General features: G+C 41.5%; 4 protein-coding genes and 1 long non-coding RNA gene across 5 annotated transcripts; 1 reads left to right on the forward strand and 4 right to left on the reverse strand.

The window, feature by feature from the left end:
- Positions 1–531: 531 nt before the first annotated feature.
- On the reverse strand, positions 532–3,075 carry LOC129584401 (DNA repair protein RAD50-like). Its single transcript, XM_055476562.1, is given in 7 exon segments — positions 532–769; positions 1,172–1,321; positions 1,384–1,528; positions 1,592–1,838; positions 1,983–2,032; positions 2,035–2,597; positions 2,694–3,075. Coding segments are annotated over 7 exon segments (1,407 nt in total). The 5' UTR covers positions 2,834–3,075; the 3' UTR covers positions 532–657.
- Positions 3,076–3,212: 137 nt separating this feature from the next.
- Positions 3,213–7,636, reverse strand: LOC129584403 (peptidyl-glycine alpha-amidating monooxygenase-like). The gene is made up of 7 exons (XM_055476564.1): positions 7,365–7,636; positions 6,391–6,515; positions 5,593–5,709; positions 5,367–5,439; positions 4,826–4,965; positions 4,325–4,614; positions 3,213–3,667 (listed from the first exon to the last, which is right to left on the reverse strand). The coding sequence occupies exons 1-7, from the start codon at positions 7,503–7,505 to the stop codon at positions 3,420–3,422; spliced, it is 1,134 nt and encodes a 377-aa protein (XP_055332539.1). The 5' UTR covers positions 7,506–7,636; the 3' UTR covers positions 3,213–3,419.
- Positions 7,637–8,426: 790 nt separating this feature from the next.
- On the reverse strand, positions 8,427–9,460 carry LOC129584184 (atrial natriuretic peptide receptor 1-like). The gene is made up of 4 exons (XM_055476303.1): positions 9,258–9,460; positions 9,100–9,169; positions 8,967–9,041; positions 8,427–8,888 (listed from the first exon to the last, which is right to left on the reverse strand). Exons 1-4 carry the CDS (start codon positions 9,458–9,460, stop codon positions 8,703–8,705), a joined length of 534 nt encoding a protein of 177 aa, XP_055332278.1. The 3' UTR covers positions 8,427–8,702.
- Positions 9,461–12,349: 2,889 nt separating this feature from the next.
- Positions 12,350–13,228, forward strand: LOC129584408 (uncharacterized). Its single transcript, XR_008689884.1, has 3 exons — positions 12,350–12,427; positions 12,826–12,979; positions 13,176–13,228. It is a non-coding gene; the product is annotated as an uncharacterized LOC129584408 (long non-coding RNA).
- Positions 13,229–17,575: 4,347 nt separating this feature from the next.
- On the reverse strand, positions 17,576–19,752 carry LOC129584407 (uncharacterized). The gene is made up of 3 exons (XM_055476567.1): positions 18,728–19,752; positions 18,288–18,569; positions 17,576–17,995 (listed from the first exon to the last, which is right to left on the reverse strand). Exons 1-3 carry the CDS (start codon positions 18,937–18,939, stop codon positions 17,863–17,865), a joined length of 627 nt encoding a protein of 208 aa, XP_055332542.1. The 5' UTR covers positions 18,940–19,752; the 3' UTR covers positions 17,576–17,862.
- Between the last annotated feature and the right edge of the window lie 315 nt (positions 19,753–20,067).

The raw sequence follows: 20,067 nt of genomic DNA on the forward strand, positions 1-20,067 counted from the left end.
ATGGGCTAACTAACTTTTCGGCGTAGCTGCTCGTCAAAGAGTTCACCAACACTCTTCCCACTAGTGGTCGCTTCCGTCGGCATTATCTGGTTGAGCTCCAAATTCAAGGTTTTATTGGCAACGTTTCCCGGAAGGACAATACCTCGTAGACGAATGAGCAATTTTTTCAGGTGGACGATTTCATCTAGCGCTTTCTGATACGTTGCAGCGCTCACAGAGTCTCTGCAAATCATTAAAGCACAATAAGTAAGAGTGTAAGACTGATAATGGAGCCACAGATACGCAGCTTACAGATATTTTTCATACTTATGCATTTCGACAAGTGCGGCTTTCGCTTTTACTGCAGCAACCAGTTCCGCAACGATAACCTTTGTTCGTTTCTTGTACATCTGATATTTGCGATCTGCGTCTTTGAGTTTCTCATTCACCAGGAGAATTTGTTTATCGTTTCCTTGCAGCTTGGCTTCTTGTTCTTTTATCCGAGTTCCATAACTGCTTCGTTTCTCGTTAAAGGTATTCAGGATAGCTTGCTTTTCTAGTTCATGCTGGCTGAGACTGTCTTTAAAGGCAGTCTGTTGATTCTTCTCTCTTTCGGACAGCTCCACCAGCTGCTTTTCTAGTTGGCCTTTCTCCAGATTGAGGTTCCGCAAGGTCTCTTCAGCAGTAGTAATCTGCTGAAGCAAACCTAATTTCTTGTTGTAAAACGGCGTAATCCGATTTGGTTTTGGCAAACGTGATTTCCATGCGTTGATATTCCATGATTCTTAGCCTGTTGGAAAAAAAACGATTCGAGGCTTGTATTCTGTATCGCAGGTGGAAAGAAACTTTTTTCGGTTTCCAACAATTGTAAAATTGTATGTTACCGCCGAAATTATCTTAGGAATGTATTTTATTTTAATACTGACAAGAAAAATGATGTGCTTGTATTTTATTTTGATGTATGTATTTCCATGGAATATATCTGGAATGCGTTTATTTTAACGGAATTTTAACGGAATGTGTTTTATTTTAATACTGACAGGAAAAATGATTTGTTCGCAAATCTACTACCGTTTCTGTCCATATGCCAACTCGTACAATTTTTTACCGTACGATGCGAAACACTTTCCCATGCCGGCTCCACTATCGCCGTAATACCGTTAGCATGTACCGATTACATTTAATTACCTACTTGAGTGCATCCGATTCTTTAACGCTTTCGCTTAGGCCTAGCGCAGCAACCTTTCGCTCATCTAGAATCTGATCACTTTTGCTCTGCAACTCCCGCTCCAAATCAGCCGACTGTTTTTCTGCTGCGGAAAGTTTCTGTTCCAAATGGCTCCTGATGCGAAACAAATTGTTTTGAGCACCAATTTTGTCCAATTCGAAAAATGTCCGCGTTACCGCTGTTGTTCCAGGCGGCTCAGTTCGGCCACCTCTCGTTGCGCCTGATTGTTTAGCTTCATTTGCGCTTCATGTTCTTTGTCGGCAATAAGCTGTTTCTGAAGGTCAAGGGCTTTCCTGAGATCCGCAGAATCGTTCTTCAGATCTAAGACCAAACCATATAAGACAAAGGTAAACCAGTAATCAGCTCATGAAATGTTGCATATACTTTCGATTTCGGCTTTCAGGGTGTTTATTTCTTTTTGTAATTGCGCTTTCTCCATGGCGCTTTTGGCTCGCACCGAGCCTAGCTCCACTTGGTGCTTGTGGTTGATCCCATCGATGTCGCTCTGCAGACTTTCTTTTTCGCTTTCCAAATTCAGAATCTTTTGTAAACTCTGCAGACTTTCTGTGTTTATATCGGAAACTTGTTTTCTTAGATGATCGACTTGGGTCTTCGTCACCTCCAGTTCGGTCTACAACAACAATCCTATACAGAATTCTGGGAATTGTCGTATACTCTGTAGTATCACTGAATCACACTGTGTTAATTATCGTATGAGTAGTATTTGCAACGGAACGTTTATCATATACTGTAATCATGCCTACTCTAGTGATACCTTTAGGTTTTCGATAAGCAAATCTCTTTCGACAATCTTCCTCATGTTCCCTTATTCGTTCTCTCATACTCTTCATCTGCCTTGGCCTTATCCGCTCGCACACTCTCCAGCTCCATATCCTGCGCCTTTACCCGCAACTCCAGCTGATCGTTATCGCGTTGCAATTGCCTGAACTTCCCAGCATCCACCGCCGGAATTACCAGGACCGCGGCATCCTTCTCCCGCTTGGCATCGTCCAGGCGCCGCTCATACCGTGCCACTAGATCGTTCTTTTGTCGCTTGAAATCCGCCTCCCGCAGATCACTGTCCGCCCGCAACGCGGTGTTTTCCTGGGTCAACGCAGCCACCCGAGACTTAAGGGTAACAATCTCGTCTTGGAGGGAGCGTTGTTTTGACTGGTAGGCTTTGTCGGCTTCCGCCTGGGCTTGGATGCGAAAGAGCTCATGTTTTTGTGGGGTGAGCAAATTACTTTGGAGATCGGCGATCTGTCGCGCTTGGTCGAGGATGGTCTGCCGGAGATCGCGGACGGTGTCGTCGGAGCGTTTCAGCTTGAACTCGGTTTCGGAAAACAGCTTCTGGGTCTGGTCTTGCGAAACGCGAAACTCCTCGATTGTGCTTTAAATCAATGCATTCGTAAACGGTAATCACTTTTTGTAAAGTTTTTATACGAGGAATTCCAGTACTTAAATAAAGTAATACCATCATACTTACTCTTCGTGAACCCGTTTTAGCGCTTCGTATGTCCGTTCCGCTTCATCACCACGATTCCGCTCGGTTTCGATAACTTTGGCATACTCTCCGATCAATTCTTCGTGCGACTGTACACTGGTTGTCGGATGCAAACTAGCCATTTTTTACACGGTCAAACTAGTCCGCTAAATAATTTTTGAAGAAATACACTACACGATTTAAGCACATTCACCGCTGACCATGATATAATAAGCGTTGTTGCCTAGCAATAAAAATTGATTCTAAAAAAACTGCTGTTCATCAGAAGCGCATGTAAATCAAATGATTAAATGTGTCAGGGGAAGGATACAGCCGTTGCTGTAGACATGCTTACCTGCACAATGATTTTTCGATCGATAATCTGCTCCGGCATTTTGCCGGTTTGAATGCGTACAGCCCTAACATCTGCCAGTATTTACGCATACCTTTATCAAAGCGATCGATAAACCGATAATCAGTCTACCTGTGCAATAAACATGTACGCGTAGTAATAAGCCGATGCGACCTTCCTAATTTAATCATATTTATTATTAATTTCCCGAAACACGAGAGCGACCGGCAACAATGAAAATGGATTATCAATATGAAACGCATAAAAATTGGATAGAATCTCTCTTCATCACGTGTGTATTGTTGACATAATGCTGTGTAATGGTTTTTATCCATCTAATTAACTACAGCTGAAGGGCGTGCGTGCATGGGCTCATGTTATTCTTTGCGCGGATCGTAGTCGCTGTTGTCGAACTTCCAGATGGTCGGCTGCGGTGCCATATCGGCGACGAAGATGTACTGTCCGTTGGGCGACAGGGCAATGTCGTGTGGCGCCACCATGTCGACGCCGTCTTCCGCTGGATTCCACGAGCTAATGGCGTTGCTGGCCAGGTCAATGCTGAAAATGCTCATAGGCTTGTCTTCCAGGGAGAAACCGACACCGTTCACGGCGTACAGCTTGTTCACTGCGTAAATAAAACACAGACATAAGTTTTTTCACGTACATATTTATTACTATGCTACTTTAATTGCAGTGGATTTGTCTGAACAGAGGAGTCAAATTTTCTGTTTTTATTTGTACTCGGACATCTACAGAGAATGTATTATAAACTGTAATTTCCTGTGCACTTGTTTTTAAGTACTTACATGTATTATCTATATAATTTATATCACTTTTTTAACACAGTAGTATGGCGTGATATTTCGCAGGTCATTGTTTTCCAGGAACACAACGCAACAAAATATTGTATTAGAACTAAAGTACGAGTATTGTATTTGCGTATATGCAATATGTACAAGCTTGTCCGGTAATTTCCTACGTAAAGATACAGACAGCACATATTTAGCGCAAAGTTAGCGCTATGGCAATTGCCACTACACTACGTCGTGAATTTGTATATTTCACTGTTCTGATTCGTAAGAAATTACCGGACAAGCTTGTATTATGTACTCTGGGCTATGCTATGCGTATGTTCTATATTTTCTAAATATAAGGTTATATGTATGCAGTATGTTAATAATATTGCCTATCCTTATGCAATGCATATGAACCAAAAGAGAAACTATGTGTATCGTTGGCTTTTCAATAAACTCTTATAATTCTTTAACAGATTTCGACTTACATGGTACGGAATAATCAATGGCAAAGACACGTGACAGTGCCGGATGGGCGATCTGTTGGACCATTTGTCCAGCTGAGACGTCACCCTGTAGACCAGCCGTGAAGCACTGGATCTTTTCGTCTTCGCGGTTGGCTACACAGATCAAGTCGTATTTGGGAATCAGCGCCAGACTGTGCGGAATATTCAGCCCGTCAGCCGGTGCCGGAATGGTCGACGGGTCGGATGGGCGGCCGAATTCCAATAGGTAATTACCCTTACTGTCGAACTTCATGATCCGTGAGTTACAGTACCTATAGCGCAAGCCAAGATGCTCAAAAACTACATAAATTTGGTAATTAAATTTTTGGTCTTAGCGGATGCCGGACAACATGTACATATAGGTAGTTTTTTTTATTCTCTTGGTGTAACATAAATGGGTACGTACAGTTTTATTAATTTGTCAGTGCAGTGCAGTTGAGTCTGTGGTACTTCGCACAATGCAGTAGAAAAATAAGTACTCACCCGTCCGATACGAAAAAATCGCCAGTGGACGTAACCGCCACATCAGTTGGTTTGCAAAAGTGATTCTTATCTGATCCGGGCACTCCGGCTTCGCCCAATGTTAGCGTCAACTCCAATGACACCGGATCCACTTTAAAGACCTACCCAATTAGGAGGAAGAAAACAGGATGAGAAAAGCGGGACACATTCTCGAAGCTGTTGACAACCTTGTGCGTGCACGCAACTCGAGCGCGCCTAGCATTCGCACAGCCTGACAAAGTATTACATATTTAGAGTCAACATCCGGCTTGGTGGAGAATTAGCTCACTTTTGTAATAAGTCCATATCCATAATTAAACTCTCCATAATTAAACGTTATGAAATAATCCATATCCATAATTAAACGTTATGAAATAATAAACTGCACTCTTGTAAAATGTGTACAACATGTTGTGTTTCTATAAAAAAGGTTTCAAAATAGCTAAGTGAATAAAAACTTGATTTCCACTGTTTAATTGTTTATATACAATAGTGATATCAATTATATTTTGTGCATGCATACCTGATGTAAAGCAACATCGGTAATCCAGAAATTTCCGTCTGCATCGATGGTCAATCCGTGAGGAAGGTAAAATCTGATACACATAAAAAGTGCACGTGAGCACTATAATTAGTAATTACCAGGGATCGGCAAAAATAGGAATGGTTAAATGCGTATAAGCGCAAATGATAGTTGCTTATGGCAGGGTAGACTTATTGCATTATTTGCATACATGTGAAACACCTACCTGTTTCGCCCCCAGCGGTGCAGTTCCTCGCCGGTGTTAGGACTTACACCAATCAGCACATCGGCCTCGATGGGGCCACGCTCGAATTCCTGGTAGACATTGGATTCGTTGAACGTGCTAAACAAGCAAGTTTAAATATTTTAATCAATACCTCCAGAAAGGTCAAGAGCATCACTACAGATAGAATGTAATAAAGTGGTTGGTTTATATACAGGCTACCCGGGCAGCTGTCCGTAATTTTGCATAAAGTGTGTGTATGCGACTAATCCGCCTACTTGTACATGCCATTCGTATGCTTTAAAATAAAAAAAATGAGACACTGCTGCTGCCGCTGAGCAGATTTAATTGCCATTGTCGCTCATACGTGGGTTAGTTATGTAGTACAATTTGCAGTTATGTAGTAGTGTGCAGCCGTTTTTAATAAACTCAATAAACTAAGAGAGTTCGTTCCTAGTGCATCGTTGATTAGCAGCAGTAAACATAAATTTTGGTGTATACCTAACTTGTCATTTACTGCACAAGGTTATGAAAACGGAAATTGTTTTTCTTCGCGTAATAAAATAATAATTTAAGGCAGTAAATGTATAAAACGCGCAAGCACCTCGTAGATAATGTTAAGATTAGTTTTTGTTAAGCGAATGTAAGTAATTTTTTAATTTTCAATCATGTAATATTTATAGAAATTAATGCAATACACTGACCATAAATAAATTATAGCAACGAATATAACCAATTCAAATGAACGATAAGCAAAAGACGTAATCATCATTACGGCCTTTAATTCTCTTGATTTCTTACGTCGCTAGCCATGCATTGGGACCGCGATGAAGCAGGAATAATTCCCCGTTCGGATGCACGGCCACACTGCTGACATCCCCAAACGCACCCCGAAGCGGCCATACACCGGCACCGCGGTTTTCCACCTGCGTACACAATGGTTGTATAAGAATCAGAGAAATGTCAAGGACCACAGCGGCTAATGTATGATTAAAAGCGCCTGCGCGTGACAAAATCCTCTGCTAATTAATTATCTTTCGCTGGATTGTAGCAACACGAGGGAACGAAAGCAGTGTCAGACGTCAGCGCTGCTTCCCGGCGGGATTGATTATTTTGGGTTGAGTTAGATGCACATATACATATACCGCGCTAAAGCAGGGAAATCGCTTTCTATTAGCATTACTATGGCTTAGCACTGCCCTTGTCAATCGGAAAGTCGGCGGAAGCGCAACTGGAAATGACGCAGCATAGCAGATTGGATCGCGATACGTGTCTTTAACACAATTTTTTTGTGAATTGCGAACAGTTAAATAAAACATCATTTTTTAGTTCATGTCTGCAGATTGATTACGTTTCTTGTACAGATAATATTGAAACCCATATCGTAAACAAAAAACGGCTTATCTGCGTCGTTGTGTTAGTTTACCAATAAACCCATTACTTAGGCTTCACTGAAAAAGCTCCATTTTACCAATTGATACATGTTTTTATCACTGCAGCCGATGAAAAAAATACACCGACTTTCTACTCGCAGTTTAATTGATTGATTAAGTAATCTTTCGTCTTTTAAACATGCGATATGCTGGTCAAATCAAATTAAACAGAAAGATCAAATTAAATGGTATCAATTAGTAAAACATACGAAACCTTATATTACGAGAAATTCACCAATAATTAGCTGTTAATTATAACAAGCTGTAAACCATATTATATATTATTAGCAAAAGCAGCATAGTCAAAATGTTCGTTCGGTAAGTGATCAGCGTCATGCCTACCTTGTTATCATCCGCTCCAGCATCGACATCTTCCTCATTCTCATCAAACTCCGCGCCATCCTTCACCGCACACACCAGTCCCATCACCGCCGCCACAATTAGTACCCATTGTGTAAAGGTCACCGGGCTTAAGATTGCCATATTGGTGGTGTATGGAAAGCAAGAAGAACGTAAATGGCGATTAAACAGTGGGAAATTCAGGCAGGATAATATTGTTTCCTGTACAAGAACACGGGACTCTCGCTCGCTCTTTCCGCAGCACAGCAGCAGATCCGCTCAGCATAAGCCTTATACACTCCAGCCGAGTGCTTGACGTCAGCATGCTGAAGGGACTTGACGCGATCAATAGCCTGCGCTGAGAGAGATCGCCGCTAATCGATGCACGATGAGCGGGTGCCGGCGCTGATATGTACCGTATGTACAATTGTGCACGGGCTGTATGTAACACGGAGGATCGCGTTTATTCCCGTACACAGCACGAAAGCGGCTTTCATGACTGCTGATAAAGACCGAGCAAAGTGTGTGTAAATAGTCATAAGAGCGATGCCGAAGAAATGTAGGGAAGCCTTTTCATGCCATTGTGTGAAGGGGATTGAATTCTTGGGCAAGGTTTTCATGGTAAACACGACAAGCGTATTGTGCAGGAGTTCTGGATCAAGTAAATTCAATATCGTCTGAGCTGCTCGGATGTCGGACAATATTTTTTTGATACAGCCATTGAGTACGTTCTTTGTCAAGATTGAAACCAATTCGTTATTTTTATTTTTCTGATGATCTATCTGTACTCCATATCTTTGTAAGATTTTCGATAGTCAGCCCTTTGTAAATTTTTAGGAAATGCGCATTTGCAATTTTGGCTGCTTGATTTATTATAATCAATATTATAATACAGTCAATTAGATAGGCTTCGTTGCCCAAAAGTTTGCAAAATTTGCGTTTTGCTTATCGCTGATAAATATAACAAATGTATGTGGAACAGGATGTACGCGGTAGAAATATGAGAAGCACATGTGTAAAATATATGTCATGATTGTCATCAGCATTGTGCAACAACATCATGGACTTCCTATGTAGTTGGACATACGGCCCGCAAAGGGTATTGGAGCCAGAACGTTCGTACGCATCCTTTTCCTTTGACCTCTACAAAACCTCTTTCAACGAGACAGAACTGCGGCAGCTTTTCCAGTAATTGTGCCGTGTCACAACTTAGGTGGATGTGGGAATCCAGACTGTATGACAACATTCGGGATGCTGTATTAACTGTATCCCCAAATCTACAGAAATGCAGTCTGCTTATAGTACAGCCGTTTCTTAGTCAATTAAGTTCTGATTTTCTTCCTACAAACAGTATCGCGGGGCTTTGTTCCCAATGATCCCTCCAACGCAAGAGCCGCTATGCAGACCAATACGTAATGCCGTCCCGGAAGTCTCTTCAAATCGTACGTACGCGCTTATCAAATCGTTCGCCAATAAACATAATTCTTGAGCGTGACATTCGTTGGGTTCCGGTAGTCCACTTACGACCTACATGTAGTTCGAACTCTTGCATTATATTTTGAAAATATTTTGAATTTAACGCCCAGTTACGAAGCGTTACCTTACCATATAGGAATCTTTTATTGTCTCCACCTTGTACGCACCGAAACTGGGAAGTACCAAATCGAAGACCGAATAGACCTAAGTAAGCAACTTGCATTATCAATCAAGATGGCTCAATAACCTTACCTCGTTGCACCTGATTTAGAAAGGTCATGATGTCCACAGGAGAATGCTTCTGTACAAAGTCCGCAAATCCACTAACGTCACTGCCAACAATATTTCTCTGTACTCGTTACCGCTGTGTACAGCGCCGGTTGAGCCGCGTAACATCATTGTTGGAGAGTCTTTTCTTACCTAAACATAACGGTGACTGAGTCAAGGGTTTCCGGGTGAACAGAAGCACCCCTCCGCAGATCGGCAATGATTGTCTTTGGAAAAATTTCCATCAGTAAAAAATCGCACTGCGACCTTTCTACGATCAGTTCCGCTGTTCGTTGAGTGACCAACATAACCAGCTGTGTGGTATAGCGTTCCAGTCGCTTGGCTATGCGCTCCATAACATTCTCAATTTTCTTTCGACCCGTCGCTTTTTTAAACAATTCAGTTATAACATCGATGTTGGGTTGGTAAGCGGAATTCTCAGTTAGACAGTGGGCGACGACCGGTAGAAAGTTTTTCATATGTATGCTGCATATTTCCGAGGGGAAAGAAAGTACATGCGTCGTCGTTCTCCACCATACCTTCTTGCTGCCAAATAATATCGCTCATGATCATTCCAACTGCTGCAATACCCGCTTTCGGGTCTAACGTTAATTTGCTTATCCGATTTGACTTTGTTGTAATTTCTTTAGAAAAGGTATTGAGCGCAGCCATCAACAAACGTAATCTTGCATACGCTATGCCTTCAAGCTTAAGTGTAAAACGCCTGTCGACAAGACAATTTTTGCTGGTGAGGGTGCCGTGAGCTTTCAAAGGTGTATCGCAGAAAGACCCTGTAAAACAATTTGAAGAAGCCAGACGCTACCAGTAGGATTTGATGAAACAATAATTATTGTACTTGAAGCAGGTCTTGAATAAGAGATAATTTCAAATCCTCATTAAGCGCCACGCCATTCAGAAGATCGTTTAGGGAACCGCGAGTACAGTATGCACTGACCAAGAATAAATTCTTCTCGTCGGTAAAACAGAATCCAAAAAACCGGTTAAGGTTGAGCGCGTTCAAATTGCGTAGCTGTTAAGAAAAACAGAATTTTAACCCACCGCATCTTTATTAATAATCGCACAAGTTCTGGTAATAAAGAAAGAATTTTAACTGTGTATGAAGCAGTCAGTTTGCATACGTACTATCAGATTAAAAGTTCTGGTGTACTAGAAGCTCCGTTTTCCATTCCACTTATTATATGCGGTGCTATCGTGGCAGCCCTCGTTGCTTTGACCTTTTTATTTTGCCTTTGAGGTACTGCTCTACGGCTAATTTTATAATGTGAGATGAAATGAACGAATAGGAGTGCCGATAGAAACCTTCTGGTTTCTTAAAGGCAGATCCAGGAGGAGAGTAAAATCTCCCAATGGTGGATTCTGGATGCAAAACACATATACCTGGTACGGCGTCCACGCTTACAGTTAACTACCCCTAGACAATGGACCAGATAACAGCTTCAAAACCGAGATATCTTTGCGAACGCAATGGCACATTTCCTTACAATCTTAGGAAACTAACCGTCAAAGAACGGCAATACATTTGGACGAAAGTGTCTGGCTCACACCGCTGTTTGCCGGTGCATCATATCCCAGTGATCCAATTAATGCTATATATAAAAATGGATCGGAAAATACTCCGGGTTCTGTTCCAGGTAAAAGTGAAATTGTTCTATCTGCCCCTCTCAAGATGATCAGTGTAACACGTAGTTTTTGTATCATTAAGTAATGGTAATAAAAAGGAAAATTTACCCATTTGTACTGTAGCCGCCCGCACAAGTTGCTCCACTGGCATATCCGGCCGTTGCCTTCTCCCTGCACACACTGTGCTGAACAGCGAGCAATGTGGGTTCAAATATCCGTATACCTCGCTCTGTGGGGCACCTTGTGCGGGCGGCTACAGTGCTCCGCAGCATCGTTCTTAAACTTAAAAAGGACTTGATCGAGTAGCTTATAATTTCAAAACATCCGGCTCCTAAATCGCTCGTTCTTAAATTTTTACGCCAATGGTGACAGAGGGGTGGATTTATAACTTAAGAGTTTCCGGTTCTCGGTTTTTAAGAATCTGCCAATAAGTTAAGATTGTAACTCCAGACGAGGTGAGCATCATCAGTCACGCGGCACACATGATGCTTACGTTACCGTATACGGTTTATCTTCAGCATTGCCAAGTAGTTTAATGCTGATCAACAAAGGAAATTTACCGAATCTGGGCGGTGGTAGCTGTAATTCTGTAGATACAGCAATATCGTGCCTACAAGCCGGAATAAAATACGGACTTGGCAATGAACAGCAAATAGTCACTGCATGCCTAGAGCAAAAGAATAACGTAACCTTTCCTTTTTTCGACATTTTGCAGGATGTGCAATCGACGTTCAGCCCTTGCTGCCGCTGATCACCGAATGGGATATACTGCTAATCACAAGGTTACTTAAAAATTAAGTGAACTTGGCGAATATGAAGCAATACAAAAACATTCGGCTTCCTGAGTTCTGTGTTGTTTTTGTTCTTCATGAGTTTTTGTGCCGTTACAGTAATGCAAACAAATAAATCCTGAAACAAGCGTAACGAAGTCATGTTGTTATTGTTGGTTACTGTTTAAAGTAGTCTTTTTTATTAACAGCGTAGGTACATTACCGAAAATCCGGGACAAGGACTTGTATCTGACATGGATCACCACGTCCATTAATACTTCCTTTGGATACTTGCGTATTTCTAGATCATTTATCGAAATATTTCACTGGAAAAGCTATGGATTAATAATTAACTCCACGGCAAATTCTCTGAGTCTTTTTCTGGCCGACGCAGTACAGGCTGAGCTCAGGACATTCCCCGACACACAAATCTATACCATGGAAATCGACATTAAAAATATTCAGGGTAGTTACAGGCGTATGCTCCACGATTTAAATCGGGTTGTGCAAGGTAAAACACGGAATTAAGATTAATATCGTTTACTAGGGCAAAATCGGTAATACAGTTTCATACAATGTTATAGTGACCCTGCTTTTTGGTTTCCTACCAACAAATTTAAGGGATTTTATGGTAAGTTTACCGCCGTACTGGCTATAATTGGCTAAAAAGTTTGTTCATTGTTAGCTAAAACTTTAGCTAATGCTTTACAGCTGGTGGCCCAAGAAATGAATATGGCCAATGGTGAACACGTACGTGGCCACTGAACTAAAAATTATTAACTAGGAAAATTGTTTTATCAACATGGACTTCGTTGCATGTGCATTTGCTCGAAAGTATACGTCTACAACTTACCTTACCGCTACACGGTCCAAGAAACTCGAGACTGGAAATCCAATGACGCTCTAGACGAGGTGAGCATCCTGTGTGAAGTGTGATCTTGATAAGTGTGACCGCTTGTACTCGACCAAAACACGCCCGGCGGACGTTTTCGTCGTTAAAGCGACCAGAACATCAGCGGGCAAAAAAGGCCGCCATAAATTCTGCCAACCATTTCATCGCATTTTTGAACCAAACCAAATTGTCCAGCTGAAATTCATATGCCGGCCAAAGTGTTAGTCATGAAATTACAGATATTACACTAACATGTACATGTTTGGTCTGAAAATATGAACAATCAGGATGGAAAAAATTTACGGCTGATTTTTTTGGCTGGTAAGGTTAACTGTCAATATGTTCGCTGGAAGTGTAACTCTTCCGCATGCTCACACCTTCGTTTCTGGATGGTTACTGATTCCGTTTAAATGCTTAGGTAGCGCTTTTGGCCTTTCGTTCTGTTCTTGTCATCGAGCCTGCTGAATCCATATACGCGGAAGCGTCCGGACCTTCTGCGCGAGAATTCGCTAACAGAATGAAGGCGCTGACCAAGCAGCAGTTCATTAAGTACATATCAACCTACCGAAAACGTGAGTGCTTCGACCTTATTCGTTTCTTGCTAACTGTATTACCCGTACTTTGATAACTTGTTCTCCCAGTCATTGCCGAGTCAATAAAATTCTCCAATGTTAAGTGATCGAAATGCGAGAAAAGTAGCATCCAAATAGAAATCGCCAAATCCATCCCGGTTTTTAATGGTTTTTTCACTGTCGGTCTTTGTTACAGCTGTCACCCCACGTGATTCCCACATACGTTGCTATGAAAATGTTTGTTCAGGTAAAACCTAGGCCGTTCTCGAATTAAGATTATGTTTATTAATAGTAAAATATACGTACAGTGCTACTATGCAGCAAAAAAATAACATTTTTACAGATTTTTTAAGCAGAATATAATCAAGCTGCAGCGTCAGAGAAAATTCTAAAAATCGATATGTTACTGCCAAGTGCCAACGATTTTGCGCAAGAAAGATTCTTTGGGATCGTCTGATAGAAAATAGGCTTTATTGCGGTACATTACATGTCTAAATTGCTGATAATTTGTGTCTTTTCAGTCTAAGCAGTATAATTATCTTAACAGTTATAATGCAATTGTGGATCCTTTTATTATAAAAGAAATCAGCTATGCTTATTTTGTACGCTACTAATGTGGCCCTTTTGTCAGGTTATGAACGACATTTCGGAAGTCCACAGTTCTGGGAGATTTTTAGTGAAGCACTTCCTAAATCGAACCTTTAAGACACCCATAACAAACATAACCCTCGACATAACCCTCGTTTTTTTTTGGTGAGCGGGTGGTGCCCGTGGTGGTCAATCAGTTCGACTGGGACAATGGTTCGCTTCGGGTAAAGCGTAGAGAAATGCAATAAATATATACTGTCCATGCTCAAACCGTGGCTTTTAGACAAGCAAGTGCATACACTTTGCAGAAGATAATGGAATTTGAGGCTAACTAGTAACTAGCCTAAATGTGTCATCCAGACCCGGATAAACCGATAATCACCGTTGCAGATGACCTTACAGATTATCAGTATGTCCAGCTAATTTTGGACGGTTACGCTCCGGTAGTTGACGCGCTAATTCCGCTGCACCTTGCATAATGCGTTCGAAAATGTTTTTGCACCGACGCAACAAACAGGGAATCGGCGCAGCAGTTGCTTGCGGAATTGTTATCTGTGGATGACATCGGTTCCCGTGTAGCTACACAATGGAAGAACCAATGTGACGCAGGGTTGCGGGTGATTTTTCATTGGGTGCGACATTTCGGTTACTCGAGCGACCATTATGCATCAGTCTGTATTGTGGTATTCAACACTTCCACACGCGAAATGCGCGTGCATCTTTTTCGCTACTCTTGGAGACTGTAGTACAGTACGACAATACATTGCGCTCATTATTAATGGCAAAACTTATGTTTAGAAACACAGACAGGAAAAGCACGTCTGCAAATACAACACCTACAATATCAGAAGATCGTAAATCTGGATTAACTGAAAAATCAAAGTGACCTCACGCATGCATACGGGACCATCTCGAGTATCATACCAAAAGTTAAATTTAATACATCTCTCGTTTATTGTAAATCTGAAAGTTTCAACAATATGGAAGAAATTTCTAGCGAACAGTTCAGGTGCACGCTATGAATGAAATTATGAAACTGTCACATGCTCCCGACCGGCTTTAGTACCTACGATATCATTTGACAAAAAATTTAGTACACACAAGGGACAGAAATGTAGTGGAATATACTTTCGCTATTGTTTTGTAGGATCGTATTATTCCGAACAAGCTTTAAATACACAAATGTCACTTTGCAAATTTCCAATGGGAATTTACATGCTATACAATAAACTGCGTTTTCACTTGTGATCGGTAATTTTCCACTAGGAACGTTGCACGCGTTTACTCTAGTACACAACTGTGTTAGTCTGTGTGTACGATGTGACCTTTCCAACGGGGAATAACATCACACCACCGCAACAAGAAACCATTGTATCTCCATAGGCAAAAAAATAAAAATCTGCGACTGTCGCACTCGCCAATTTAAACTGGATCCATGAGATAAATTTATTTCGTTAAGGTAGTGCCATATAAATTTAGCCAACCATGGCTACTGTAGCCCATCTGGCTTGTTTCGGTAGACCTTTACAAATCGAAATCATTACCGCGGCCATAATGTACACCACCCAGCTGGGTGGCTGGCCGTATACCGGACCGGCGTTTCACTATGCTCTGAACGAGATCAAGCATTCGTTTCCGTGTTTGAACATTTCCCATAAGTTGATCTACAACTACCGGTACCGCACTTGTCCGGAATGGTCTGAGGAGATCGTCCATGCTGTTGCTTCTCATGTACTAAGCAAGACACGTAAAGAACCAGATCTGACTGCTGTTATAATGCCAGGTATAGTTAATGTTTGGTTGTCGATACAATAATTTTTATCTACCGCGGTACTTTAAAGTTGAACTCAATCCCAAAGAGCTTGAATTAATAATGCTTATTATAATAACGATAATAGCAAAATTTCCGGTTCGCTGCTCTCGCTTAACCGTTTTTATTGCCCAAAGGCCCTAAACTAATCTGGGACTAACTAATTGGTCCAAAGTCCAAACTAATTTGGACTTTGAGCCCTTTGGCGCCACTACTGTGATACGGCACCGTCCGTTTCCACTGATGCTAGGAAGCTACAATCTGAACTTATTGACGCTTCTCAAAATTTAAACGCCAGTTCTTCTTAATATTTATCTGGCCAATCCGATAGCTCTGAATAAATTAACGGGGGTGCATGTGTTTGAGCCACCTGAACGCTACTTGTTGCATATTTAGCTACTACAAAGATTCAATGCCTTTTAAAAGCTGCCTTTAAAACTGTTTAAAAACTGCTTTAAGTTTCTTCTTCTTTGATGGTATCTGGCTTTCGGACATCTTCAAACCGTTTTTTGCTTCCATTTTATGACTGCACACGGTGCAATTAACTCAAAACTCCGAAATGTTAAATAGGTTATTGCGGCCAACAGTACTGCTTCGGTAGCACATATCTAATATAATACAGCCAAGACTCCATATATCTGTCTTTCGCCCAGGTGGCGGAAAGGTCGACCGCTCTTCCAGGAACCTCACAAATTTATTCAGTATTTCTGGTGTCTGGCGTTCCAAGCAAATGGGTTATATCGCTGGAAACAGTAGTGTTCTGCTGCATCTGTATGGGATTGTCACAATCACAAATAACCAATCTGAGCAATCTTGTCCCCCTTGTTCCCAAATGTTTGATGAGAATGTTGCCTGGCTTTAGGTCTCCGTGGATAATATTGTTGTGATGCAGAAACACCTGTCCACTCGTGATGTCCACTGCATATCGGACTACCTCGCCGTAACAGAGAAGCTCCTGCTGGGATTTTAGTTGCTTTAGGAATGCGGACAAATTTCCGTCTAAAAAAATACACGTAGAAAGCGGTCAGCGATAAACTACGCCAACAGATATAATGCTTACCAGGATAATAATCCATCACCAGTTCAACGTGCATTCCTCCACCTGGACGGTTTTTAACGATCAATTTATGGATAGATACTAAATGGTCGTGCCGTAGTTTGATGATAGTTTTCATTAACTTTAAGCTCATTTTATTAAGCAAGGACGTCCTGTGTTTCTCAGATTTGCAATCGACCTCCATAACCTAGCTTTACAGCAATTTGTCTACCAATAACACCATCCCATTTGGTCGTCCTGGCTTCGTAAACAAAAAACCAAACGTTCCACTCGCTACAAATTGCGTGGTGTCTCTAGCAAAATCACAAATGCTGCCAAGGGTTCGGACTTTTCCATCGTCCGTAACTTGCCATTCCGTTTCGATGCTATTGTTACCTTTGACGTCCATTTATAAATCCGTTGTCTGTAACAGATCATTACCTATACGCTCGCCAATGTTAAACAAACCACGCGGTGACAAGCGCAAATTATTAGTACACTCACGTCTAACATGAGCATTAAGTTTACTATGAGCTGACGCCTGATGATTCATTTAACTTACCGTTAATTACGGTATACAGATCCGACCAGTCGGTTGAGCGATCCTATAGTTAAGAAGCGCATTCTGTATTGTTTGAATCAGTGTGGAATTGGGATCTAACACTAAATTTTGCATTGCGGCTGTAGTTTAAAAATGGCAACATTGACTGCTACAGTATATCGTAATACCTTGCCGCAAGGCAAAGCAAAGCAACGAGATTTTCTTCGCGAACAACCCAAAAAACTGTATACATTCTGCAGATATTATTACTGCTATTACCACACACGGAGAAGGTATTAGAACTAATAGCTCTTATGTAAGTTGCAATCCAGCCAATTAGTATAGTCTTTATTTTTGTATATTATTAGCTATCACTTTTGCCTTTAAATTTACGATCGCATTAAAACATAATAACATACAGTATCTGCTAAAACGGCAACAAAGTCTAATTGCCGAAGTATTCATAGCTTTTTACATAGCAATAATTTGGTTGTATTTTGAAGATTGCTCCACAAGGCAATCTTCGGTGATGATCTGCTATAAATGTTCCGAAGACAGTTTTCTTTCAGTCATCGTCAGTCTTGAAGTTACACCCACCAGAATCATAATCCACAAACTGGACAAAGAAGCAAAACGTTTTATTGCAAAAAGAATAAATTTTAGCCTTACATGACATCGCAAAACCAGGTTGACACTCACGCAATTTTTGGCGCTAACGGATAGAAAAGCCAACGGTTTTGAAAGGGCGTCATATGAATATAGTTCAATTCAAATTCTTCCCACAATAAAATTTTGGACCTAACATAACCAGAATAATAAATCGCAATTTGTTTGTTTTCTTAATCAGCTTAACGTCTACAACAATCAGGACAACCCTGCTCCATCGCTGCAGTGAAGCAATGCCGTAATCAGTTCTTGCAGGTGACGGTGCGCAACTGCTGATATGCGTCCTTAAGCGTCTGCACAGCGTCCTGTCCACATTGTGAAACCATTCGGACGCCTCGCGGGCCGTCGATGTTTTTCACGGTATCGCTTAACCGGCTGGAAGGAAACAGAGGAACAACGTTTGAAAAAGTAACACACAGCCAAAGCCAATCATTTATTGCAGAACTATAACTGGCGGACCACTACGGTGTTTTTGTGCTCGACAGTGGGACCGTTATAAGGATGCCGCAAATGCTTGTCGTTACGCTTCTTCGCAAAAGGACCAAGGAATTCTTATCACTGCTTCCCGTTTGTTTAGAATTTATACACTTATTGTTTTAGTATTATTGATCGGTCGCAATTCGAAGTTAACTTGTGCTTGCATATTTCACATGGACTTCAAACTTACCTGCAGATCTGCTGATGGGCAATGGACTCACTGGTGTCCTTATTTGTGTCGTCTGTAACGCCCATATAACAGCAGGCAAAGTACGTCCCCATTTCCTTTTTTTGACAGTGGTCTCCTGCGCGAATGAATTTAACCGGGTCCACTTGCGTTTCGCACAGCCGACCCATGGTAGTAAACCATTCAGCAGTAAACCATCCACCAGAAGTCCTTTTCATACGGTTGTAGACGTCGGGGCACTTCTTATACAGGGATTTCATGCTCACCCCTATTTCAGAGTGTCGACTACAATTAAAACATTTGGCGTAAGTAGGCGTATTCGCTGCATTCGTATGCTTGAATGCACTGTAGCGGCTTGCACACCTTCGGCCACAGAGTTAAGGAATACAGAACACGGGGAACGCGTGTTTGTCCGTGCGTTTATTATAAGTACAGTAACTTACGTGCAGTAATTGTTTCCTGCTGTCTTGTATTTTTGCACATCCGCTGCGCTAACCGGCCATAGCGAGCTGCTGTCATTTGGCCGTAGATAACTCACAAATTCGTCGGGTCGGACCCTGTCGTATGTTGCCTGTAGGTCGGCGCAGAGGTCCGCTGTTACTGGAGTGGCAAACAGCAAATACGCGCTTAACGTCAATGCAATTACGTATTCCATTTTTTTCCGGAAGAATGGTATGATTATTATATTCAATGAATCACATGCAGCTGTTTAATAGCGATGTGCACATACGCTCTCTTTCAATAGAATGCCTTTTTATACTCGTTCCTATGCCGTTTAGTAAAATAATCAAGATAGAGATATTGCAGCTAGATTACGTAAGTCCAGGTTACGCTTAATAATCTTCAAACCATGTTCCGGCATCTGCCTAACCTTTTTTTCTGTCTCAAATAAGTACTGTACTCTCAATCAAGTGCATTTTTCAGGGTATTAGATGCCAGTAGGCATTGCATAAGTATGATTTATACTGCAAAACTCTGATGCCATCTGTAACAAGCTGTCTGTCCACCTGCATTGTGTCTGTAACAGATTAATGAAAACTCTCTATGCGCTTACAACTAAAATACTGAGTACAGTAGCTGTAAATTCACTTTCTGCATTCCATATCCTAAGCTACTGGCAACATATCAACAATTTCTAACAGCCACGGTGAGTAGACGGAAATCTTTTCGCTGAATCACAAAGCGCTCGTCAGGTCAAGGTCATACACGCTTTGTTGCGTATAAAACTCCAAAAAGCCAAAACGTTTCTTAGTTTTAATCGGAAACAGTCTGAATAAAAAGCTGTCATTTTCAAGAAGAGCTCATCAATACCAAAAGTTTTGCGTTATCAAGTAGTTTGGTATTCATGTTGGCATTAATTTGTGTACATTCAACTATTTTATTAAAATCAAAAAAAGCGTGCAATCGGTCAAATCTTGCAATCGTAACCTGTCTCGAGCTCTTGTTGTTCGGGTACCGGGAGTTGCTCACGTTGGAGCACGTACAAGGTGCTACTGTTTACCGGCTGCGAAAACCAGAGCGACTTTTTCGCCGGCAAAAACCCAGCATGTGCGCAACGCCACGTCACGATGGTGCCTAGGTATTAGGGCGCTGGCGGTACTTTTTTGTTTTGTCGATAAAATTATATGAAAAATTACGCACTGTACAATTGTAGAGAACGAAATTGCAATTATTGCTAAAGCTCCAACGACCGTAAAGGACTTAACGCACATACATCGCGACTGAAAAAGGCTGCCACTGTGTACAAAGCCTGTATGCCTTCCTTCTTCCTCATGAATTTCAC

Source organism: Paramacrobiotus metropolitanus, unplaced genomic scaffold (assembly GCF_019649055.1).
Source record: "Paramacrobiotus metropolitanus isolate TYO unplaced genomic scaffold, Prichtersi_v1.0 Parri_scaffold0000013, whole genome shotgun sequence".
Taxonomy (NCBI): Eukaryota; Metazoa; Tardigrada; class Eutardigrada; order Parachela; family Macrobiotidae; genus Paramacrobiotus; species Paramacrobiotus metropolitanus.